At 44.7% G+C, this 26466-nt stretch overlaps 2 protein-coding genes across 5 annotated transcripts in view; both read right to left on the minus strand.

The window, feature by feature from the left end:
• Positions 1-375: 375 nt before the first annotated feature.
• Positions 376-17842, minus strand: LOC129342047 (solute carrier family 22 member 20-like). Of its 3 annotated transcripts, none has more exons than XM_054997538.1 (11): positions 17558-17842; positions 12380-13295; positions 10287-10390; positions 8743-8897; positions 8291-8459; positions 7821-7944; positions 7091-7206; positions 4339-4553; positions 2350-2458; positions 1418-1621; positions 376-668 (listed from the first exon to the last, which is right to left on the minus strand). In XM_054997538.1, the coding sequence occupies exons 2-11, from the start codon at positions 12770-12772 to the stop codon at positions 590-592; spliced, it is 1668 nt and encodes a 555-aa protein (XP_054853513.1). In that variant the 5' UTR covers positions 12773-13295; positions 17558-17842; the 3' UTR covers positions 376-589. The 3 variants fall into 3 exon arrangements, with proteins under 3 accessions (XP_054853513.1, XP_054853505.1, XP_054853496.1); XM_054997530.1 differs by having other exon boundaries at positions 12380-14707; XM_054997521.1 differs by having other exon boundaries at positions 16901-17842.
• Positions 17843-18203: 361 nt separating this feature from the next.
• Positions 18204-26466, minus strand: part of CAPN1 (calpain 1) — a 54441-nt gene continuing 46178 nt past the window's right edge. For both annotated transcript variants that reach the window (XM_054989905.1, XM_054989898.1), the window contains exons 18-22: positions 25451-25519; positions 24305-24383; positions 22927-23043; positions 21029-21087; positions 18204-20718 (exon numbers count right to left, since the gene is read on the minus strand). In XM_054989905.1, the coding sequence (XP_054845880.1) occupies positions 20692-20718; positions 21029-21087; positions 22927-23043; positions 24305-24383; positions 25451-25519 (351 nt within the window). In that variant the 3' untranslated portion in view covers positions 18204-20691. The remainder of the gene's footprint in view (positions 20719-21028; positions 21088-22926; positions 23044-24304; positions 24384-25450; positions 25520-26466) is intronic.

Raw genomic sequence — 26466 nt, forward strand, 5'->3', positions numbered from 1 at the left:
GGAGGTTACAGTGGCTTGCAACTGAGGGAAAGGGTGAGGAAAGGTGCTCATTCTGGATTGCTCCTGAAATCTTACCTTTAAAAATAAAAAAGACTATTAGGCAAAATGCTGCTGTCCAGCTGCACAGATACCAGCTGCACATGGGTGAAGGGGGTAAGGGGAAGAAGGGTTGGTAGGAACGCATGCACCCCTTTTCTCTAGCTTAAGCAGGGCTTTTTTTCAGCGGGAACGCGGTGGAATGGAGTTCCGGCACCTCTTGAAAATGGTCACATGGCCGGTGGCCCCACCCCCTGATCTCCAGACAGAGGGGAGTTTAGATTGCCCTCCGCACCGTTGGAGCAGCGTGGAGGGCCATCTAAACTCCCCTCTGTCTGGAGATCAGGGGGCAGGGCCACTGGCCATGTGACCATTTTCGCCGAAGGCAGTTTAAACTTTAAAAAACTCCCCCCTTGTTCCAGCTGACCCAAAGTGACATCATTGTGCATTCCTGAGTTCTACTACTGAGTTCCACCACTTCGTTTCCCAGAAAAAAAGCCCTGAGCTTAAGCATAAGTGTTCCACCTTCCATTGAGAAGTGATGCAGAACAAACTAAACAGACTCGTTCAGATGAGCCGCTTCGAGCTGCTGGAGAGAAATTTCTTCTTCTGTCAGTGGTTCTTTTCTTGCCCTAAAAACACACACACAAAAATAAATAGCCCATTTTATACTCTACAATGATAAAGATCAATGTAATACCCATTTTACAGATGGTGAACTGAGACTGAGTGGCTGAGCCTTCCACGGCTATCATATGGTCCTTCTATAGAGGCAGGACTTGAACCCAAGTAATATGTTGCCATGTACAGCAGCACCAGACCACAGGCTTTCTAATGAAAGACACTTGCAAGAGAAAGGGTCATGAGAGAACCTCATAACCAGTACAATACGTGGCAAACCCTTCCAGATATTTCACTTGTGAGATCAGGCCAGGGTTTTGATGCTACACTCCTTGAACCTTTCTTTAGATGCAGCCATTCTGGAGACCTAGAAAAACTTTACAATTCTTGTGGGGCTAGGACATAACCCTGGGACCTTTACAGGAAGGTGCCACAAAACTCCTGTTTGTTTTTGCTGGGATGATGTATGTACTTCACAAGTTGCCCAATATAAGACAGAAACTGATGCCTTGAAGATACTACAGTAAGGAGGACCCAGTTAATTGATGTATCACCATTTGTACACTCTCCTTTCAAGAGACATTGGGTGAAGGATCCAGGACTCTCAGCTCATCTTCCATCCCAACATAGGCCAGCTCTGAACAAACTTATGAGTTTAACTGTGTGCCCTGTTCCTTCAGAACCACTCTCTGGCTGATGTGGCATTATGAGTGCACAACCATTGTGTATTGGTAAGATAACAAGTTCATCAGACACCCACCGGCGTTCCATCTCAGCAATGGTTTCCAGGAGGGGTGATTCTCTTGTTTCCATTAGGAAGCAAGTGGCGACTCCTGCAAGAAGGGGAGCAGCTCCAAATATCAGCGATGGCAGGATGGGAAAGGAATCTCTAAGCAGGTAAACAAGAGGTGCTACTATGGCACCAATACGAGCTTGCATTGAAACAAAACCCACGCCTGTTTGCCTGCCAAGAAAACAACATTAAAGCTTAGGGTTGTAGAATCTTTTAGGCCTTGTTCTATAAAGAAGTGGGTAAGGGTGGACATAACCAATACAGTGTGGTAATAGTTTAATTTTTTTTTAAATCCAATACATTTCAGTCTATAGGGGGATTTATTTATTTATTTTGACAAATTGCCGTTGTACTTTACTAACTTTTTCCTCAGAATTTTTTTCTGGTTATTGTTGCCTTCCTCCCTTTAAAGGAGAAGGCCCTTTCACTGTGATCAAAGAAATAGGAGGAATGAAAAATTCATTATATCCCATTTGCAGAAAGCAGGTCACTGTCTACTACCTTCCCTCCTTTTAGGGCCCCTTTAAAACTAAGCTTTGCAGCCTCAGCATTTGCTCATCAGCCTTTCCTATTCCTCGGCCCTGTGTTGACAGGGCCTAAGAATAAACAGATAGGATTTTAATTTCCTTTCATGAAGATGCAATGTTGGCAAACATTCTGTTGCTGACTTTACACTTTATGAGGTAGAATGTCTGTTAACATGGGATAACAGGCATTCTTCCTCATAAAGTGTAAAGTCAGCCCATGACATCATGGAAACTACAAGTAAACCTGCAGGATGTTTTAATCTTACTTTATATTTAAAATGAGGCTTCTTTCAATGAAAGACTCCTCTCATGACTGCCTGGGGCCCCTATGCAAGAATACAGAATTTTGGAATACCAAGTACTGCTGCTTACCTAATTTCTGTAGGATAGAGTTCTCCAGCATACTGATATGCACCAATAAATGAACTGGCCAGGCACCCCTTCCCAAGTGCTGCCTGTGCTGTGCGCAAGGTTTGCAGTTCTAAAAAGAGGAGAGAGGAAAATATATTTAAAAACAATACTTGTGGCGCTATACTTGCTCTTTGAAGGCCCACTTGGCTATGTTACTCAAGAAAACAAAATGGAATTTAAACATTCAAAGGCCATCTACTTCAGCAGGCAGTACAAGATGCTCAAGACTAACAACAAGAGAGAGTCATCATCACCCTCATGCCTTACCTGTGGGCTTCCTCAGAGTAGCCACAGACGGAAATAAACTAAATGGACTAAATGGATCCTGAGAGTCTCTTCATAGGGACGCTCAGGTGAAAGATATTTCACTTGTTCTCCCACTGTGGATACTCATGCATTGCTAGGGAGACAGAGTATGCTTAAATATAAGGCGACACAAAAAGTAAGTCACTTGAGCATCCCTGTGTAAGGTGTCTTGGGCAGAGAGACTCTGAGTCTGATCCAAAAATGTTCTTACAAAATTTCAGTCTCCCGATTGATCTGACAAGCCTATTAGGCTTCAGAGCTAAACTGAACCTTCATGTTTGCAAGCAGTCTTACCTATGTTTGCTCATTGGAGATGGAAATACACTCGGCATATGCTCAGAGGCATTCTGTTCTGTAGCCTTCTCGTGAGGGAAGTTCCCATAATCATGCAAATTCAGTTACTGACATGGTAGGTACAAGCTGGTATCATGAAATATAACAGTGCTTGGCCCCTGTTCTGGACTTCCCTGTTGAAATCCAATCAGCTTGGTTCCCTGCTAAGCATCTCTGAATGGGCGGTGGCTCACGGAGTTTGCATGCATAAGTCTCTGGTTAAGGGATCCAGCTTCAGTCTCTGGTTAAAGGATTTTGAACAACAGGTGTTGGAAAAGACCTGCACACACATAGTCCTGAGAATCTGTAAAGCTGCTGCCAGCTAGAAGAGACAATACTGCCTCAGCTTCTTCCAAAGAGCTCATGTTGGCATACATAGTTCTCCCCCCCGCCGCCCCCCCCCACAAAATTCCAAATTCACGTGGAGAAAGTTATAGCCAAGAGAGATTAATTGGTTCAAAGTCACCCACTGACTAGGGATTTGAACCCAGCTCTCCACGGTCTTAATGCAACACTTTAACCACTGCTCCACACTAGCTCTCAGGACAAATCCAAGAAATGTTGATAGTTAAAGCAGAAAATCTAAACAGCCCTCTATGCACACATAGACAAACTGGCAGGTGTTGGCTCAGCTCTTGTTCCTTTTCAACAATGCATGTGCAGGAGAGCTTTCCAGCGGCTTGTATCCCATGGGGCAGATTGGTCTCTTTCCTGCTTTGTTCCCAAGACTAAACAAGATCTCTCTGTTTCCTCAATGCAGCAAATAGCAGCTCCTCAGGACTGCCTAATATCAGGAAAATGGTATGGGGGGGAAGTTAGAATCAGGCCCTGGTGCACCTGACATGTCAAGAAAAAGAAACACCGCCTTGTCATGTCAATGTCATGTCCCATCATGTCTTTTGAGCCTGGTTCCAGAGTGCCGTCCTCTGCTTTAGAAGGTATCCACTTTTCCAATATATGCTGATAAGCAAATCGGGGAAGACTTTTGTTAGCAAGTGTACCCAGGATTCAGTATTTAAAAAGTGTTAATGTGAAGCACAATATTGCTGAAAAGAGTCAATAATGCTCTCCCAGCCTCCTTGCCAACTCAATAATGTAATGTGCTGCTCGGCAGCAAGGCAAGACACAAGGTGGAAGACAAAATTGCCCTTTGCCTAGGGCAGCAAGAAATTTTCACCCAGCCCCATTAATGCTACTTGTAGCTAACAGGGTTTGTTTGGGTATGAAGTTCATGCAAAGCCCCACTGAAAGGTCTTGTGCAACAGCAGCAACCACAACGGCACATCTCTTTAAGTACCCAGAATTACTTGCCTTCCGGCACAAACGTGTTGACAAGCACCATAAGCCCGCCAACAGTAAAAGAGCCAGCTATGGCAATGCGGCGGCCAAGGAAGATCATGATGACGGTGAAGAGCATCACGGCAGGAAGGTCAAGGGCTCCAAATATCGCCTGCACTATGAAGATGTTCAACCCAAATTTCTGCACATCCATTGCTAAGCCATAATAGGAAAAGGAGCTGGAAAACCTAGGAAAGGTAGGAAATGAATTGACCTATAAATATATCATTTATCACCAATATTATTATTACATGGTCAATCTCTGTAGTACTTTACAGAATCGCATTAGACAAAAAGAGACAGGTGCCTGCCCCAAGGAATTTACAGTCAAAAGAGGGAAAGACGAGAGAAAGAGAGAGGAAGGGAAATAAGGGCCGAAAGCAAACATATTTACACTGGCGGAACCAAACTATGCATTACATATAGCTGTGAAATTCTCCTGGTGGATTTTCCTCTCTTCTTTTTCAAAAGAAGAAATACCCACAAGAGGCTGGAAGGTGCGGCATAGTAATGGCAGAAGGGACTGTTGTTACCCCAGTCCGTGCCAGCTGCTCATATAGCTTGCCCATTCTCACCTGGGGAGGGAAACATCCTGGGACAGACATTTGAAGCTTTTCATGCTCACCAGTTAAGATCAGCATCATAAGCCTAGCTCTGTGAATCCCCCTCCTTCTGAAGCGAGACAACCAGAGTCAAGACTATTTTAGTGGTGGCCCCTCCCTGGCTGGCGAATGCCATTCCCTGGCATCCAGCTTTTTGTCCTTTTGGCACTCTTATGGGAGAAAAAATCAGATGGATGGAGTGATGAGATTTCAGACTACCATGGATGTTCCCCCCTTTTTAACAAAAATACGCTAGCAGGAAAAATAATCCCATAACTACAAACGGCAGGGTGAGAGGGCTTCTAGGTGACCTTGACCACCAGGGTCTGTCACAGGCTAAGCAATGGTCTAGATTCCATGGGTCCTGCCTGTTCCCCCAAGAACTCATTGAACTCACAAATCAGGTCAATGGCAGGTGTTTATTACAAGCTTCTTACAGTCTAGGCAAGGAAATGGTTAACAGCACCCTTCCTGCCCTGAAGCGCACGTCCCTTTTGCTATTTGCCATTTTAACTTCCCCGTCCACCCCTTGTGCCTGGGGATTAAAGGGCTAACCAAAACTCTCACAAAATAAGAGGCTTTGAGGCTGGGTATGAAGGAAAAAGAGGGATAAGGACAGGGCTCATTTGGAGCTGGAACGCACAGGAACGGCATTCCGGTAGATCTGAAAAGAGGTCACATGGGTTTTGGTCCCACCCATAGGGCTGCCAGACCCCCGGTGGGGGTGGGGGATCCCCTGCCCCCACCCTCCCACCCCCGCCCCCACTTACCTGGCCAGAGGGGGGGGCACACCTTCCATGCGCACCCCCCTGCGTTGCTGCGCGCCCCCGCGCACAGCAGCCCCAGGATCAGGCCTGTTTTGGCCTGGATCGGGGCCCCTGTGGAGCGCAGGAGCGTTCCTGTGCTCCACAGGGGCCCACAACAGGCCCAATCTGTGCCAAAATGGGCCCAATCCGCACCCGTTTTGGCATGGATCGGGTCCGTTTTGGCATGGATTGGGCCCATTGTGGGCTCCTGTGGAGCGCAGGAATGCTCCCACGCTCCACAGGGATCCAAAATGGGCCCAATCCGCGTCAAAACGGACACAATCCGTGCCAAAACGGGCGCGGATTGGGCCCGTTTTGGCTCAGATTGGACCCGTTGTGGGCCCCTGTGGGGCGTGGGAGCATTCCTGCACTCCGCAGGGGCCCACAACGGGCCCGATCAGCACCCAAACGGGAGCTGTGTGATGACGTCACTCCCAGAAGTGACGTCATCACACTTGCAGGAGCGCGCGCACACGCGCTTCGCATGCACGCACACGAGCTCCTCCAAGGTAAAAGCTGGCCCCCAGTCTCCCACTGGGAGATCAAGGGGGCCTGGCAACCCTACCCGCCCACGTGATTTCCTCCGAGTGCAAGGCGAGTGGTGCTGGGATCCAAAGGAATGCAAGCTGCTTGCGTTAATTCTGCTCTGCTCCTTTACTTTCATTTGTGACTCATGGGAGTGGGGGAGAGAGAGAGAGAAATGAGTGAATGGGTGCAAGCCGAGTGGTGCTGGGCTCCAAAGGAACGTAAGCTGCTTGGAATTCATGCTGCTTTATTTTCATTTGTGACCTGTGAGAAAGAATGAGTGCGTGGGTGCAAGCAGGGCTGGCTCTCCAGAGGAGGTAAGCTGCTTTGAGTTCATTCTGCTTTAAGGAAATACCTGGAGATTTTTGCGGAAAGGGGCCTGAGGGGTGGATGTTGCCTTCTGACATACGTCCGGTGATGTCAGGGGGCGTGGCATATGCTAATGAGTTCTGCTAATGAATTCCTGCAGTTCTTTTTCTAGGAAATGACCCCTGGATAAGGATATGATGTCATAGAAGTGACCTGGGGAAAACTCCTTGCTTGAAGGGCAACAAAGGAGAAAGACTGTGTTGTCTCCCTTCTCCCCATTTTTCTTCCTTGGTATACTTGTCATCTGACCATCCTGAACTGAACATGTTGCCAGGGGCTGTAACACCTTACTGTTTCTTCAAAGATCAAGAATTGCTTGGCAGTCCTGAGTTCAGTTCTGGGTACCACCAGAGAACTATGAAGAAAGTGGAGAAGTTCAGAACAATGGGGGAACTTGGATGATCGAGGACCTGATGCACTTACCAGATGACCATGAGGCAGCAAGTGATTCTCCGCAAGGCTGGAGTGCGGAAGAGGTCAAAGATGGTGTGGCTGGATTTTAATTTGGTTGCTTCCATTTGCATGTAGGAATTCAATAGCTGACCAACGAGAGGAAAATAAAATCATAGTATTTAAGGTGCGATGGCTAAAAGCAGGGCTAGGAAGGATTTGTGGCTTGGTGGCAGAGCTTATGCTTTATCCTTTACTTACAGAGCTTGATCAGATGCACATGGATTTTTTTTCTTACAGAAGACAGAGCCTTGCTCTGAGACACTTACAGTCTAAAATTTGACACAGGATGTGAGAAGTTGTCACTGTGACTATGTCAGGAGATTCAGAAGTGCTCTGCTGGCTTCACATTGATTGCTGTGAGCTTAGGGCAGTGAAAACCTGTTTGTGGGTTCTCTGGCTCAGTTGACAACGAAATACATAGCTTTTGTAATCTTGTGTAATTACTGGATACAGGGTTAATGCCTGGCCAGAATTCAGTTGTATGTCATTTTTCATGGTTGCTGAATAGCTAATTTTGCATTATCAGGAGGGGGGCTTGTACTATGCTCTGCTTGGCTTGCTGGATGCTTTTGGTGCCCCCCTCTTTAAGTTTGACAGCAGAACTTCTAGTTAAAAGCACTCCTCTTAACACTCTAGGGATGGTGCATATTAGGCTGTTAAACAAGAGATTCTTTCAAACAGAAGAGGGGAAACAACACACCTCTTCAGTGATTTTTTCTCCTTCCTTCTTTTTGCCATTTATCACAGCTACTTTTTTCAGGTTCCTGACGGCCATGTGAGACTTATCGTGGAGGAGGAGCCAGCGTGGTGATTCTGGGAGTTTCCTGACAGAAAAGAAAAAGGAGAATGTAGGGTTATTCATCTGTTGTGGGAGTGCCTTGACAATTCTAATATCTCTGAGAGTGATAGTGAGTAAATTACGATCATTTGCACGTGCATCAGTAGAGTGTCAGACCAGGATCTCAGAGACCCAGGTTCAAATTCTTACTCTGCCATGGATGCTTTCTAGGTGACCTTGAGTCAGTCACACACACTCAGCCTTTCCTACCTCACAGGGTTGCTGAGGGGATAAAATAGAGGAGGGGAAAACAATATTGTAAGCCCAATGTTGTAAGCCCTCCATGCCATATTGCTCTGCTATAGCATTTGTTGAGAACTATTATCACTTACCATGAACATAAAAAGATGATGAAGAAAGGAACGGAGACAGCAAGTTGAAGCCAGCGCCAGTTCCTGATCTTGTATGCAACCCCTGCCAGGATTATCTGTCCAAAAGTGACAAAATAACCCAAGCAGGCACCTGCCACTGTCCGGCCTTTGGTGGGTGTCCATTCCAGAACTAGGCGAAAAACAACAAAACAAATTGTTAAATCAATTTGCAGTGAAAACAGACTGGGGTATCTCAGATGCAGCAATTTCCTGAATTTCCTACACATCCATGCAGGTGACCACATGCAGGGCACATGTTCACACTCTTAGCATGCAATGAGTGTGCACATAGTCCCTTGTGTCACACATACACCAGGTGAGGAGCCACAACAGGCTGATCAATCCCTTACAGATACCCAATGTGGATGTTGCTACGTGGGTTGTAATGATGCCTCTGATCACTCAATACTCACTCAAAGAGAAAGAATTTAGTATAATTCCTGAAAACGTCATGCCAGCCATAAAGCGGAACACACAGTAGCTGCTGAAGGAGGGCAAGAAAGCCGTGCTGGTGCCAGTAATGGCAATTTGCAGGTATGATGAGATTAAGGGGATGCGCCGGCCAAACCTGAGCCCCAAAGAAAGAGTGGGAGGGTTAGGCCTATGAAGCTGCCTTATAGCTAGGGTTGCCAGCCTCCAGGAGGTAGCTGGAGGTCTCCCGGAATTACAACTGATCTCCAGGCCATAGAGATCAGTTCCCCTGGAGAAAATGGCTGCTTTAGAGGGTGGGCTCCATGGCATTATACCCTGCTGTGGTCCCTCCCTTTCCCAAATCCTATCCTCTCCATGCTCCACCCCTCAAATCGATAGGAATTTCCCAACCTTGAGCTTGCAAAACTTAACTCTATGGCATTGTATCTTGCTGAAGTAGTGGTGAGTAGTGGGAATATCTTTTCAGATAGAGTTCTTGAAAATATTAAGGAAAGGATGTCATATGTCACCAATGTGGACTTCACTGCTGTTACAACATCTCTCCCCTATTCCACAGGTAGCACCAATTGCAACTCCAAGTTACTGTAAAAGAGTCATGCCTCCGGACCTGAAGTGCTATGGGGTGATCCAAATCAACCTGTTCGTCCCAACAGGATGCTAGCTACTTGTCTGTTTTGTGTAACCACTTTCTCAGGGGACCAGCTCATTGACTGAGGAAAGAACTCATTTGTGTTTATATGCGGGACAAAAACTGAAATGATTATTATCCCCTGAGAAAGTGGGATAAGTGATATATTGAAGAACTCTATCTGAAAAGATATTCCTACTACTCACCACTACCATTCTGCCCCAGCTGAACTTTAATATACAGAGTGCAGCCTTATGCCACAGATATCTATTTTTGTAATGATGTTTTAGGATACTGGAATTTTATTTATTGTACTGTTTATTCTTATATTTACAGTAAATGGTGTCTTGATATTGACAGTCAATGAATTTTGAGAATGTAATTTATTGCATGGTTCATTCATTGTTACTTGACTAATCTTCTCCAGTGCATAGGATTATTGGTTGATGCCGGTGGCTGCAATTTATATAATGCCAGTTATTTAAGTTATATATTCATTGATATTCATGCACTGAGCACTTTAACATAAAATTATAAAAATTACATTGGAATTTGTTACTGCGTGTTGTAGAACAACTGGTGTATTGTGGGGACTTTTGTCTGTATTGTTGTGCTTATTACCCATAATAAGCCCTTTTTGTTGTTAGTAATTTCCAGGTGGTAGCTGGAAATCTCCTGGAATCACAACTTATCTCCAAGCCACAGAGATCAGTTCCTCTGAAGAAAACAGTTGCTTTGGAGGATGGACTATATGGCATTATACCCCACTGAGTAAAACTCCCCTCTCCAAACCCCCAACATCTTCAGCAATTTCCCATCCCAGATCTGGCAACTCAATGCAAAACCTAGAATTTAAAATGCCAAGAACCTGTCTCACAGTATCTCTTTGCAACCTACCTGTCTGATAAGACTCCAAACACAACAGCTCCTGCTAGCACTCCAGCCATATAAATGGACTGAGCGACATCTCTCAGTGTCTGTAGGTCACATACTAAATCCCACTAGAGGGGAAAGACAGAGTCAAAAAATGAGATCAATTTTATCTCCAAAGCACCTTTCCCCAGGGTCAGCTGGGCAAAGCCTAAGGCAACCCAGTAACCTTCACAGTTGCGGAAACATCCAAGATTGAGAGTAGAGGTGGGCATGAACCAGGAAAAAAACCTGTGTGGTTCGTTGTGTTTCACGAACCATGAACTTTCACAAACTTGCCCTGGTTCGCGAACTGGTTCGTTTGCTTCGTGAAAACATCACTTCCAGGGCAGCAGAAGGTTACTTCTGAGGCTGCAGAAAGCCCATCCCCCGTTGCCTAGGAAACTGATTGATCGGTTTGTGAAAATGTCACTTCTGGGGCAGCATAAGATCACTTCCAGGGTGACAGAAAGCCCATCCCCCCCGTTGCCTAGGAAACTGATTGATTGTTGCCAGGCTGTCTGCAGTGACAAACCAAAAAATGAATCAAACCAGCCTAAAGTTCATGGCGGTTTGTCAGAAATGGGCTCTGACAAACCGCCAGTTCGTGAACTACAAACTGGCCCGGTCCATGACAAATTTTGGTTCATATTTCGGTTTGTGCCTGCCTCTACTGTACAAGGAAGCTGATCTTCTACCAGATGCTTCCCAAACTTCCTACTACTCAAGAAAGAGGAGGTACAAAATAAGGTATTATTTATCAGGAGAGGGAGCACTAAAATATAATTTTATTTTCCCAAAATTTTTATACAAATTGGTTTTTCAGCTTGAATGTATGATAGAGCAAATTACATGCCCCACAGGGGAAAAAAGCATTAAGGGGATTTTTTGTGTGCAGAAAAACCAATGGAAGTAAACAAGTACAGTATGCATATGCAGGGGCGGTGCAAGGGTTTGCAGCGCTCGCGGCTGGTCGGCCGGGCGCCCCTCGGCGCACGCGCAAGCAGGCACGCACCAGCCTGCATGATGACGTCATGCGTGACATCATCATGGGAGCACGCGCACCACCACCAGCCCGATCGCTGCGGCGGGCGGCCTCCAAGCTCTCCTGCTTGGTTTCCTGCGCTGCCGCAGATGCCTGCCCACGGTGGCTGTGCCTGGCCGGGGGCTTGTGTTGGCGGTGGCGGTGGCGGGGGCAGGAAGGATAGGAGGCTGCTGCTTTGTGGCGCGCGCTTCTGCCCCCCGCGCCTCCTCCGGTGCTCCCTCTGGCACCCCGCGCCTGAGGCCACTGCCTACCTGGCCTCAGTGGGCACACCGGCCCTGCGCATATGCATAGCCTTTGGTCATCTGCTGCAGACTATCCTCCCTGACTGCATTTTGGGAAAGAGGAAAACATTAAGGAACAAAAGCATACAAGAATAAACAACAACGTTTGATTTATATACGGCCCTTCAGGACCGTCAGGACAACTTAACACCCACTCAGAGCGGTTTACAAAGTATCTTATTATTAGCCCCACAACAATAATCACCCTGAGATATGGGAGAGGCTGAGAGAGCTCCTAGAAGCTGTGACTGACCCAAGGTCACCCAGCTGACCTCAAGTGGAGGAGTCGGGAATCAAACCCGGTTCTCCAGATTAGAGTCCTCCGCTCTTAACCACTACACCAAACTGACTAAACATCATGTGCAGTTTGTTTTCCTCTACACTCCTTTCTAGTGCCTTTTTTTTCTGTGTAACAGAGTAAAATCTACTCTTTAAGGAAAAAGCTTGAAAGGGGAGTTCTTTACAAGTTCTTCTTGTAATTTTATACCTTTCAGTATTTAAAATTGTCTTCATATTTATTTACTTAACATTTAAACCCAGCCATATTGCCTAAGACTCAAGATGAATAATAAAACAGAAAAAGCCCTAAGTATCCAGCAACATTTAAACCAATACACAATGGCTGTAATCCTACAGACACTTTCCTGGAAGTAAGCCCTTTAGAATAACATGGAGCTTACTTCTGAGTAGACCTGCTTAAAATTGCCTCTACAGTTGTACATCTTTCATTTATCGTTGAAGATGGGAAAGCTTACCTCTGAGACAATGGTAGACTCAAAAATACTCGTGTCGAACACCCACCCACCAACACAGGGTTGGGTATGGATCTCCGTGACATTCTCAGTGATGGTGGTGTTTGGATTTAAGAGGTGCCACTGAATTGTGGCAAACTGGAGACACTTCTCTGGCTTCTGATTTTGGCTCATGGGGATGAATGCCTTTAGTAGGATTTCCTCTTTGGCAGTAATATTAAAGCTCTGGTTGTTCTGAATTGAAGGTTTACAGTGGTAGTCTGGTACAGCAGCAGTGAAGTTTTGGAGGAAGTTGTGGCAAGCAATGAGGCAGACTGGGATCACTAGGAAGATGACTTGGAAGATTTGGAAACGTCCGACTCCCCCGATAGACTCCAAGACATCATCGAATGCCATATTGGAAGACCAGGACTCTTGGAACAATGTTTTTCTGAGCCTCCCCCTCTGCTGGATCCACTCAGTTGTAAAAAGCTTCAATACTGAAATCCAGCAAAATCCAAGAGCCTTTGCTAGCTGCTTAGAAACAATAATCTACTGATAGATCTAAGGATCTACCCGTAAACTTCTATTTTTATTCGCAATAGTATCTAATTAGATCAAAATAATTTTTTAAAACTCAGTATTAAAAAACTGATAATGCTTTCAAATTCCAGCCAGAAATTTTAAAAAACCCAGAATCTTAAATGTTAATTAGTTTTGAAGGCAATAATAATAAAGAGCTATTTGCTCAAGTCTATACATTAGACTCCTTTCTTTCTAGAATCCTCAGTTGTACTTTTGGGCAAGCGAAAATAGAGCAGGAGAGAGCAGATTTAATAATGTTGGTTCATAAACAAGCAAACCTGGGACCGGGCAACCATGAACAGAAGTTACTGGAATGAAGCAGGTTTTCTGGAGAACCGGAATCCACTTGTAAAGCCTTAAAATACAACAGATAATATATTTTAAAAAAAACAGAACAGAAAAAGCAGGAAAATAGTCCAAAATTTTGGCAAATTGGACACAAATCCGGGCAAGGGCCTGGAAATTTTGTGATCACAGAACAGTCTTCGCATGGAGTTGTCTCTCTGCATTCTGTACACTTGAATTTCTGGAGGGTCTTTTCACAGGCTACCCAAACGAACTATAGGGAATTACGTAAGCGGCAGGTGCTCAGTAACCGTGGGAAACCTTTATTTGTTTGCTTGTTATTGGAATAGAAACCATCAATTAAGAGGAAATTATAATGGTCCCGGCATTTTTGCAGAGAATAAGAACCATTTATGGTCATGGAGAAGGGTATCAAAGCAGGCTTGCAGGAATTCTTGTTTGTGTGTGTGTGTGGGGGGGCGGTAATCTTTGCAGTCCTTTAGGAATTTGATCCATTTGGATCAGTAGGATTCAGTTACTGCCTATCAATGCTGCAGGGACCAAATCTGTTATTGCTTCTTCAAACAGTTTTTTTAGTCCAACAATTATTTAAGAACTAATGTGCTTCTATTTCTACACTATATGAAATTTTCATGCAGCCGATACCCTTCCACAGAAGCCTCTCTGACATGCCTGCCAGTCGCCTGGATGAATGATCCTGTTTAATATCAAACTAAGTTCCCTGGGTCTAGGCAGCGGTTGCCCAGGGCACTCACCGCTGGGAGTAGCCCTCCTGGCTGCAATCTTCACAAAGTCATTAACCGAAGCTCTGCTCAAATGCCAGAGTTGCTCCACGCCCTTTTGACCATAAAAAGACTCAGGTGTTCAGGATCCTAATAGACTCGACCAGGAATTATGTGTAATATCATGAGAGCCAGTTTGGTGCAGTGGTTAAGAGTGTGGGACTCGAATCTGGAGAACTGGGTTTGAATCCCCATTCCTTGAAGCTAGCTGGGTGACCTTGAGTCAGCCCCACCCACCTCACAAGGTGGTTGTTGTGGGGATAATAATGACATACTTTGTAAACCACTCTGAGTGGGCGTTAAGTTGTCCTAAAGAGCAGTATATAAATTGAATGTTATTTTATTATTATTATTAAGTGATAACTGACGTTTGACAACGTTAAACAAAAGGTAAGCAGGCAGCTATTAATGTTGCCAACAAGTCTTTTTCAGACATCGTAAAATTTACTGCTACCAATGAATTCCCAACAATACGGCAATTTGATAGCTCTGATGAAGGTGAAAGAATTGAAGCTACTTTAACCTTACATAGCATAAAACGTATAGGCATGCTTAAGGAGAACATGTCTCAATTAGCAAGGGAAGTCTTTGCTGAAGAAAGCACCATTACTTTCTGGACCATCCACATCTTCACTCAACACAATACAGTTGGTGCAGGCATGGTGTTGTCTTGAAGAAACTGGAACAGACAAAATTATTTCCATCTTTGGCATATATCAGAGAGCTTAATTCATTGCAGCACTTCTGGAAGACAGCCAATTTCTTACAAAAATGAAATTATGGAGGCAAGACATCAGATTAATAAGCATTTAGTAATGTTATACAGCTGTGGAAGGGCAGAGAGACTGTATAAGATTAGTTGGAACACAACTGAAAGCACATAGCATGGACTGCATTTGCCAAGCTTATGCTGTAGAGAGAGGAGACACGACAGTCTGTTCACAGAAGTGCAATAGGGCAGATCTGCTGTCCTGTAAGTTTTTTTTCATCCCCGCTTGTGCTGTACTTGGACACTTGTAAATCTAGTAAATATATAAAAAGAGCCGAAAATCTAAAGTGAACCAACCCACGTAAGTAATACCCCTAGAATGTCTCACTGCTTGGAGAAGTGTGTAATATAATCCATTGAAGGGGCAAAGCGTAGTGTGGCCAACAAAATGGTGGTGATAAGCGTCATAATTTCACCCCCCCCCCTCATCTTTTTACATATATTTTTTCTCCCTTTGACAACTGAGCAGCAGTTCACCTGTGAGCTGCAGCTCAGCTGTTGGGGAAACAGGGATACCAAGTCAGCAGTTATTCCTAGCCCTGTGTGGACCCAGCCCCAGACAAGTGGATCTTCTACTTCCAAAGTATTAGCTTTTTAGATTTTCCAAACAACATTACCTCCATCAACATTACTTCCATCTTGTCTGGATTAAAATCCACCTTGTTCTGCCTTTGCTTCTTGGCTACAGCCTAAAAGCATTGGTTCAGAGCTGAGACCATGCTCCAAGATTATATCTAGATGCTCCATACTTGAAATTAAGATCTATTCCACTGTTGGGGCTCTTTTGCACATGGCACAATCTTGGCAAACTCCATTCCTGCATTGTTCATCTATCAAATTCTCCACCACTACCACCACCCAGGCCTTTCCTCCAAGGAGCTCAGGACTCTGTACATATTTCTCCCTTTCATTTTATCCCCAGAACAACTTGGAGCTGCCAAGGTTGAGAGGGTGACTGTTCCAAGGTTATTCAGCAAATATCATGCTTAAAAGGTGCTCTGAGCCTCAGTCTCCCCGATGCTAATCCAACATCCTGCCGCTGGCATTGGTTTTTCCCCTACCAATCTCATATATTCTGACTGCCCTTCCACAATTCTTTGGTGACACCGAACACATAGTCTGGTATTTTGCTTCAAGGGATAATCATGCCTCTGAGGTTTGTAAGAGGTGTGTGTGGAGGGGGTGGCTCAGTGGCAGAGCATCTGCTTGGCATGTAGAAGGTCCTAGGTTCAATCCATGGCATTTCTATTTACAAGGACCAAGGAGCAGGTGATGTGAAAGACCTCTGCCCAAGGCCTTGGAGAGCCACTGCCAGTCTGAGTAGACAGTACTTATCTCGATGGGCCAATGGTCTGATTCCGTATAACCAAACCAGGGAACAATAGAGGTGCCTTCAATTAGAGCTAGACTGACAAAACTGTTCTGTAACTAGGGTTACAGAACAATCAAAAGTCAGACTATTGACTGTTCTGTAACCCCTAGTCGTTTATTGTTATTTACTCCTGTTCACATATGAGAAATATGTAGTGGTTGTTAACTTTTGTGCTTGTTGCCTTCATTTGTGGTTTTCCACTCTTGTTGGTCTACTGATTCTGTAAAAGGCAACTTCATTTGTACAGATTAAACAGTATCATAGTGCAACATATTAAATAAGATGACTGATGCAAAAAAGATGCAATTTGCAGTTTGTTTTTCACAACCTATCTGGTCACAAATTGTACAGAGGCTGCATTACAGAGGCACAGATGCTCTTCAGGTATGGGAAACAGATATGGAACTGGAGATTCAGGCCATTCTGGCCTGGCGTTTGGAAAACATAACCCTACCTCTCCCTCCGTGAGATATCACTCCATTAAAATCGTATTTCTAAAAATCTTCACTATTGTATTGGAGGGAATGCAGAATCGTTGGCTTGCTCTTTCAAATATGGTAGCCATCCAGGGAAATATAATAATTTTGCAATTTTTTCCATAGATCACAGAAGCTGACACAAACTTTTCTTGGGAGGTTTTATGCTTGCAGTGGAAATCAGCATTATAATCTACACTGGAAATGTGGTACTATCCAATTTAGAAACTAGTTCTGAAAGAAAAATTTACTCACCAGATGGAGAGTTTTAAAGAAATCCATCAACTGCTAAAACGTTTTATGCAGTTTGGCAACTATTAATTATTTATATGCCAAGTCTTTGTCAAGGACAATGCACTGCCAAGTACTATCTGGAAAGATGCCACTGTTAGTATGGAAATTGTTAAACGAAATTTTAAAATGCAAATATGAAACATTATTAGCATTCTTTGTCCTTCACTGTGTGTTATATGGATTTTATGGAAATATAATAAAAAGATTTTTCAAAAAGAACCAACCCGTTTTATGAGGTATAATTTCAGCAAACAGAATAAAATACTAAAAGTGTTACCATTCTTAAAGCAATTGCAGAAAGCCCCCAAGAATTCTATTACATTTTTAATTTCAAAGAAAACAGTTTGCAAGTAGTTTAAATTAATAATTTGTCGTGGAACAGCCAGGGCCTGGAGACAGCTCTGACTCCTCTGCTGAAGAACAGCTGGATTCCATGCCTATCAGCCACCAGCCAGCTGCAGCTGAGCAGTCAAGACAAGGAATCTGTTAAGAGGCTATGAGGTGAATGTTTTGTCCCATGCCCGGAGCCAACAGTTCAGGATCAGCCAGTTGCTCTATCTCCTCCAGGATCCCCAGGCCCGCAAGAGTGACATTGGCACATGTGTAGAGAGGACTTACAGGCCCGATGCAGGTCAGCATGCCTCAGAGCTCAGCACCTTGCAGAGGAAGGAGGAACATCACCAGAGGAGACATGAAGCAGATGTTGCAGGCGTGATGTAGGACTGGCAGTGTGTAAGAGTATGGGGGAGAGGCCCTTCAGCATGGCTTCAGTGAGTTCCCCGAGACTTGCTGCTGTCTAATTTGCTTTCTGGGAAGACTGGCCTTGGTCTGCTTCGACAACCCTTATGCAATTTACGGACTCTGTTTATACAGCTCTGGCATCCTGCCTCTGATAAGCTGGCTCCCATTATCTGCCTGAGTTAACCCTACGAACACTGGCACCTGCCTGATGCAGAACTTAATCTTTATGCTGGTATAAAGAAAATGAAAATCATACCCACAGAAGGCGATACCAGCAAACCCACCTCAATGAGTTTCAAAATCAGCCACCATTTTGAATTTTAATTTTACCTCACAACTTGGGGCAGGCAAAAGGATCAATGGAGGAGGAAGGTGAGAGGTATAACAGCAGGATTATCTCTTAGAATGACGCTTTTAAGGCAACAGGCATCATCACATTTGGGTTGCAGTGAATTTTGGTGATCACAGCTAAAGGCCTGATAAAAGACTGGCTGGCCAAAATCAAGGGGGACCCATACACATCTAAGCTTTAATAACAGCACTTTTATTATTTTGGTAATTGGTTTCTACAATACAAATAAAGGGGGAGGGGGTAAAACCAGTAGTACCCAGTTACCTCACAAGCATGTAAAACACAATCCCTGATATAGAACCCTCCTGGCAATGTTACTGAAGCAAGCTCATCACCAGCATCTCCCTTCGCAGCATACTGAGGGGATACAAAAACAAGCCTCAGAGGGGGAAAGAGGAGCTTCTAGGCCCCCTCAAAGCTTTCTGGGAGTAAGCATAGGAATAGGTGAGGAGGGCTCAACTGCTGCAGTCTTTAGACACCAACTTCCCAAGCTGGCTGTTGCAAGAAGAAAAAAGTCTAGCCTTTAGGCCTCAAGCAAGGGATGATCAGCAAACACTGGGATGCCTTCATAAGTTTCCAGAAAGATACACAGGAAGTGGCATTCAAGTCTAGTTGCACCATAGAGACCGACTAGATTTCCAGGGTATGAGTTTTTGAGAATATACAAAACAGTTTGGTGGCACCTTAAAGACTAACCAAGTTAAATGGGTTGTCTTTCATGTCACCAACATCCCCAGGAGTTAAAATAAGATTAATGATCAATTTACACCTGACCCCTATTAGTTCTGGAGGGCCTCTACTTAGGGTCCATTAACAAAAGATGAGAAGGACCTGATAGAAGGTATTACCCAGTTAAAAGCCTCCTTTGCTGCCAGCAGTTGGGAGAGGAGAGACTATGGCTACTAGCCATGGCAATTGAAGGGAGTGTCCATATACAGAAGCAGCAAATCTCTGACAACCAGTGCTGGGAGGTTGCAGAAGGGGAGGGGTTCAGCCCACGTGCCCTGTTTGTTTGGCCCTCCACAACAATTGGTTGTCGCTGTGTGAAACAGTATGCTGCACTAGACAGACCACTGGTCTGATCCAGAAGGATTTATGTGTGTTTTTATTGCCGTCACACAACATTCCAGCCACAAGTACTTCAAATTATTTATAAGATGAAATTGCATACTACGTAGGCCCCTTGGGGAGGACATAAAAAGAACTCTTTTGCCAGTGGTGGGAACCCAAACCTTGAGGGATACACACAGAGCTAGTCCAGATTTAGCCAATCTCTTGAAATATCTCTTCAGTGAATTTGTAGAAGCATTTGAGTGTTGAGTTAAAAAGTAGATGATGAACAGTGCCAAAGACCCCAAATCGATTGTAGCAAACACCACACACACGATGGCTCAGCCTCTCTCACGTGAACAAAAGACTGGCCCACTTGCAGAAAGGGCATTTGTAAGAAAAGATTCCCTTGCCAGGCCTCAGGGCTCAAATGGCCACAATGCATGTCTGATAAAAGGCAATATACTAGAAACCTAAATGTGTACCATGAAAAGAAAGTGACTCTGGCACTGGAAGGAGGCAGTCCTTGGCACTGATGTGAGGGTTTAAAATTTAGTAGGGATTTTGTTGGCAAACACTGAAATACTACACACACTATGTGTGTGTAGAGAAGCCTACAAGGAGGAGCCAATATGGTGTAACGGCTAAGACCTGAATGATCTTAGGCCAGGCCACTTTCTTTCAGCCTAACTCTACCTCATAGGGTTGTTGTGATAATAAAATGGGAATCCCATGTATAATGCCCTGAATTCTTTGGAGGAGGATAGATACTAGAAAAATGGCAAAAAGCTTTAAAAAGTTTGGCTTATGGGGGGCAGAGAATTCTCAGCATGCATGGCATTAATTATAGGGGTGGCATGAGCTTGATTGCTATGGTTGCCAACCACAAATATAGGGGAGCATCTGGGAATAGGGTTGAAGACTTGGCACTCATCTTTACAATGTCAGAGAAAGCTGTATTATAGTGGGCCAGCTTGTCAGAGAGGCATGTTTTAAGACATATGTCTGAGGGTCCAACACATTGCACATTAAAAAATATAATGCTTCTTTGGCTATGGTCTGACCCTTTCTTCACACACTTCTCAAGAACATAGGAATTACAGACGTTCAGTCAAAGCATGATGTCAGAAAAAAAGCACAAAAGAAGTCCAAAAGACTGGCCTTTGGAGGCCAGGATTTTTCCAGCATGCACTGCCTTGCCCAGCGCTGACAACTCTTGGCATCAGTCATGTTGGCACTGTGATATACTCCTTTTAAAGACAACAAGCCTGCAATTGAGCAATAAGGCCTGTCTGCAGCTCTGGCGCTGCATTGTTCTTGCCACTGACTGCTACTGCAGATTATTCAACGCAACAGGTGGCTTCAGGCGGTGGTAAACTTGAAAGGCTTCCGAAGTCACGTGACCAGGCACAGCAGTGGAGCCGAGAGAGTCCACCTGGCACATGAGGCAAACGAGGCAAGGTGGTGCAGGTGGGAAGGGGGAAGCTTTACTGGAAGCAGAAGTGGCATAAAACAAGAAGCTACCACATCCAGACGCAAGGCACTTGCAGGTAGGATAACGGGAAGAAGGAAGGCCGGACAGCCGTGCAGGACTGACTCTGTATCTTTTTCAGGCAAACATGGTCAGCTGTAACCACTGCAGAGGAGAGAGTGAGAAAGTGTCAGTCAACATTAGGAATGCCAGTCCTCATTGTAAAGGAACTTCTGGGCATGGAGCAGGGGTCACGGGGGTGGGGGTGGGGGGAAAGCTGGTTGTGAGTTTCCTGCATTGTGCAGGGGGTTGGACTAGATGACCCTGGAGGTCCCTTCCAATCCAATGATTCTATATGCTAAAATGGAAGGCGCCACTCAAAAGTCCCAGCATTTTAATCTCTGCCCTGGGCATCTGAATGCCTAAGCCCTCATGAAGACATTCTTGGTTGCTTGGATGAAGCATAAAACATTACCTTAAACAAGTCAAAAGTGACTATTCCATCCTTGTCACTGTCCAGGGCTTGGAAAAACCCTGGCAAAACACAAAATGATAGAGAGAGAATTAAACCCTAAACACCCTGCCTGCAGGTTTCTTTGGGAAGCAAACCAAGAGGAAGTCCAAAAACTCCAAAGCCATAAGCTGAACAACTATTCAACAGAGAACCTGGTATTTCTCCTTCCCTGACCCCTCCAGCCAGGGGGCAAACCATTTGGAAACGTAACAGATTTTCAAAAGTAGGATGAAATATGGAGATGGTGATGCCAAACATACTGAGGGCTAGCAAATACTTGAGACATGCAAATTTTAAACTTTGGACTTAAGACCTCGTTACCCCTCGGTTGAGAGCCAGTTTGGTGTAGTGGTTAAGAGCAGCAGGACTCTAATCTGGAGAACTGGGTTTGATTCCTCACGCCTCCACTTGAAGCCAGCTGGGTGACCTTAGGTCAGTCACAGCTTCTTGGAGCTCTCTCAGCCCCACCCACCTTATAGGGTGATTGTCGTGAGGATAATAACACACTCTGTAAACCGCTCTGAGTGGGCATTAAGTTGTCCTGAAGGGTGGTATATAAATAGAATGTTGTTGTTGTTAAGTTTTGTTGTCCTGGACATTTAAAAAGCAGCTTGCTAGATATGTTACTTTCCCCCCATATGCTCATCTGCCTTTCCTGACCCCATGTGAGATATGAGCAGTTCAGGCAACGCTAGTGGTCATTGGGCTTGTCCTGCCACCTCCATGACAGCAGGCCAGCACAACCAACCACTATCACAGCCCCTACCACCCAGGGCTGGCCAGAGGGTTTCTGGGATCTGGTGCAGATGTAATATTGGGGTTCCCCACTGCTACTCCTATGTGTACAAAGCTGGGGAACCAAATGCGAGATTTTTGTACACACTGTCATTATCACTAATGCTGTCCAGATTCTACTTTACCAAGACTGGTTTAGGGCTTTCTTACCATTGAGGAATATAGCAAGCTGTACCAAGTTTCTCAACGACTGTTAACAACAACAACAAAATTCAACTGGGCTGAGAGACCTCTGAAAGAGCTGTAACTGACCGAAGGTCACCCAGCTGGCTTCAAGTGGAGGAGTAGGGAATCAAACCCAGTTCTCCAGATTAGAGTCCAGCGCTCTTAACCACTACACCGAACTGGTTCTCAAGAATCATTTTACTGACTTCTCAAGAATGCATTTTACAGCCAGATTAAGTTTGCCCAAAGAAGCAAAAATAATTAATGTTATTTGTTCTGGACTGTAAGCACAGCAACATGGTAAACCATCGCTTAAACCTCAAATTGGTATCTGCTCTGTTTTAAACACAACTATATAAATGATATTCATCACAATTGCAGATGGGAACCCATTATGTCACAATTACAATTCAGTGTCATCTTCCACTTTAATAAACCATTTCATCTTTATGACAAACTTTAAGAAAATATTAAGAATTCTGGTGAGCATTGTGTCTGGGCAGCAGCCATCAGCGTTCAAGACCCCTTGATTTGTAGCGGCCTGGATCAAATTGACCTAGTTGCCCCCTTATCCAGGTTGTTCCGCCACCACCACCCAAATCCTTCATTAAAAATATAAGTTATAAGCAACCAAAATGCCTGCGATCCCATCTTGCCCAAGCTCCTTCAGTGGCACAACTCCTTAACCTTCACTTTGAAAACTATTCCCACAGACATGTCCCTATCATGTGGAACCCATTCCGTCAAAAGATTTTGCACATGCCCCGTTGACCTCCTTTGATCATGCATGAAACTGAAACTCCTGCTGCGTTAAGGTTGGTCCCAATGCCACCAAGAACCTGCCTAGTGGACGATGCAAGATAAGGAAAAGAGACACCCCCTAAGAAAACAGCACTCACGGAACATGGTTTCAAGCCGCACTAAACAACAAACAAAATTGTCAAAGTCAACGGCCAAGTCAGGCTCAGAATAGCGGGTGATGATCAGTTCGTAGAGTTTCTTGTTGAGCTTGAAGCCTGCCAAGACACACGCAACAAAAATATATTTATTTAAGTAACCAAAACACTTAAAAATGGCAGCAGCTTCTGCTTTGCAAACATATTCAGAAAGCTGAAGTTATACAATCTGCAATCCAGCTGTGAGGTAAGAAAAGATCTTGTCACACACAGTTGTGTGGCAACTGCTCCTCCCCAATCTCCCATAGCTTGGGGCTGCATGAGTGAGTCTTTCCCACAAGATCAGTCTCACCAGTTCAGTAGCATTGTTCATACACAGATTTCTCTACAAGGAATCTCACAGTGGCACACAGGATTCAAAAGGGGACCCTTATATGGAAGAAAAGTCATTATGCATAGTAGAGTGGTAGTGATGACCCACAAGGTCCAGGAAGTTCTCCTGAGCAAGCCCCAATAAAATTAACAGGAGCTGCAGAGCTTGCATTCATTTCAGTGTGCCCTGTGCACAAGAAGAGCCCAGTGGCTTGAATCCTGCATTAATCAGTGAAATTGTCTACCCAAATGCCATATGCATACGTCAGCAAACCTGGAGGACTGCATTCTCCCATATGAACCTACCCATCCACTTGGATCACCTTCAGAGACTTTGCTTTGGCTGCCCCTGCCATCTGAGGTTGGATTGGTGGCAACCCAAGAAAAGGCCTTCTCGGTTATGGCGCCGAAACCCTGGAACTCCCTGCCCAGGGAGATTCGCCTGTTTCCCCTCTGTCATTGTCTTCTGCCAGTGGGGAAAGACTTTTTTGTTTCATTTGGTGTAACTGCAGTAAACTCTTGTTAGTCCTCTTCCCTGGTTGTGTGTGTGTATATGTGTATTTATGTCCTTATGCCTTTATTGTATTTATATACACTTTCAATGTTACTTTAATGTTTTAAAAGTTTTAATATCTGTTGTTTCATGCCCTGGATTTGAGTGGAAAGGTGTCTTATAAATGTTTTAACTTAATAAGTAAGTAAATAAATAAAGTATGGAACAATAGATCCCAATATACTGCTAGAAGGGGAGGGGATAAAAAAGGGTGTCAAGATCCACTCTTCCATTATTGCACTTGGCCAGGATCTGTCCCCTCTTTGGAAATTACCAGATGACACTGCCTTCCCCCTTCTAACTTCTTGGTCGTGGTACCAAGTTGGGTCCCTGGGCTAACTAGGCTTCTCAGTTCTGAAAAGTTGTATGATTTAATTCTGTTAGGGTGTTTTGTAAGGACTACTTTGGTTGTAAAGTTGCCTTGGAACCGAATAAAATAAAAAGGAGCTACATCACCTGCAGACTCCAGAGCCATCCGCATCTCATAGGCGCTCATGCTTCCTGACTTATCAAGGTCAAACTTCCTGAAGACCGCCTTAAAATATAAAAGGAGAAAAATACCAAAAGAAGATGTTTACAAAAACAGTCCACTCAGCCTCCCAGAACTGAAGGCGTCCTTAAGCATCTTTCCTGAGTTTTGCAACTCTTGTTAAGTGCTTATAAAAGAATAGGGGAGCCACAAGGGCATTTGTGTGGTGTGTGGACCTTCGGTCCTTAATGGGTTAAAACTGAGGCCCACTTCATAGGGCCACTTCCTTTGCCTGGTTAGTGCATTTTGGTTGGGGATACTGCATGTGGCATGGATCCAGCTACAGGAAAGCAACAGTCACACGCACAGGGAAATTATGCATCTGACGGAGTATCTACTTGTAAACCAGCCTGTTGCAAATTCTGCAGCCTCCTTCTAAGGAAGGCACAGAAATCTAGAGGAGTATTGTATAGCTTCTGTCCACCTTTCTCCACACACTGTTTATCTCTGCCTGTCTCTTGTTGGTCTTTAAGGTGCTACTAGACTCAACTCTTGCTTATCTCTGTTTTCTTAGGAACTAATTGTTGCTTCTCTTCTCCCTCCCATCCTTTTAAAGAAAGTTCACCACCAAGCAAAGAAAGACAAAAGGAGAAAGGTGGCCAATGGCTCTCTGACAGCCTCCAGAATTATCCGCCGTCAGGACTCGGCTTAACACATGGTTATTTTTGTCGTGATGAATGTAACACAGAGTTAGGATCTTGGAGACTGAGCTCCAACTGAATGATGTGGCTCCTACTACTCCACTGAGCAAAGTTTGAAGCCTCCTCCAGCCTCAGGAACCTTCCACCAAAGGGAAGAGTCACTTCAATTGGACGGAGGCTCCTTCAGCTAAAAGGCTGGGTCATTGAGATTTTTTCTATTTTTTCCATTTTTGTCTTTTATCTGTTTTTTTAATGTTGTTGCAGTTTTATGTTTGTACGTGTACACTATTTTTGACAACCCAGTCGTTGTATAGCAATTTTAATAGAAAAGTGGCATAGGGATGCTATAAACTGGTAAATGAATGTAAATAATCAAATCAATCAATCCGCAGCCATTTCTTCTGCAGCCAGGAGGGGGGAAACTGTGCTTACCAAATAGTTCTTAATTTTGGTCCAAAGGACGTTGAACTCCACAAGTCCAAGTTTCCCATTTCCATCTCTCTGTTCAAGGAGGCTGCTGTTAAGGAGATACTCCTGCTGGAATTCCACCTCTCCCCTTCCACCACCTCAAATAACTTTGTCAGAATCCAAAGAACTGTACACCAAGTTCCATCGCACCAAAAGTGGGCCTTGGACCTCCTCAAAGAGCAGAACATCCCCACCGTCCCAACTGTGCAACATGGAAAGTGAGGACAGCAATTAGGAGCAGTTTGGCTTTGGGGAGAAAGTCCGTGACCTCCTCCATCATGCCCGTGGAGACTGGCTTAAGAGAACCACTGAGGCATCACAGCTTTGAACCAGGGAAGTCTTTGGTTCATGCCTCTGCTCTGGAAACTGATCGTGTATCCTTAGCTCCCCTCTCACAACTTCAGCTCATCTTCTAAATGAGGGTGTCTTTGAAACAGCTTCAGTTGTAGCACCACCAAGATTGCCAAGCGGTACAAGTTATATAGGGAATATACGTGGCCAGGTTCAAAAGAACTGCACTGGCTGCTGATTGGTTTCCATGTCCAATTGAAGTGCTGGTTATTAACTACTATGCCTAAGGGGTGCTTACAGTGCAATCCCAAGAAGAGTTACTCCAGTCTAAGCCCATTGGACTTAGACTGGAGCAACTCTTCTTTGGATTGAAAGGACCACTGTCTCCCCGCTGATGTCATCTGCTTTACTGGGCACCCACCTTCTGAAGTAAGGCTCCAAGAGACTGGGACTTTTGGGTTGCGCGATGTCGATTACAGAAAGCGCTCCCCACTTCCAGTTGTGGGGAGATGAGCCTACTGAGCTTTGGGCATTAGATAAAGACTTTCCCCCCTCCCAGGCATTTTGTTGATTCTGTGGGATTTTTTTCTTCTTTTTCTTGGCCAACCTGTATATATTTTTTTGATTTACCTGTACTGACATTGGCCTTTGAAAGCTAGGAAAGGTACCTGCTTTCAGCGTTTCTTGCT

The sequence above is a fragment of the Eublepharis macularius genome, chromosome 1, assembly GCF_028583425.1.
Source record: "Eublepharis macularius isolate TG4126 chromosome 1, MPM_Emac_v1.0, whole genome shotgun sequence".
NCBI lineage: Eukaryota > Metazoa > Chordata > Lepidosauria > Squamata > Eublepharidae > Eublepharis > Eublepharis macularius.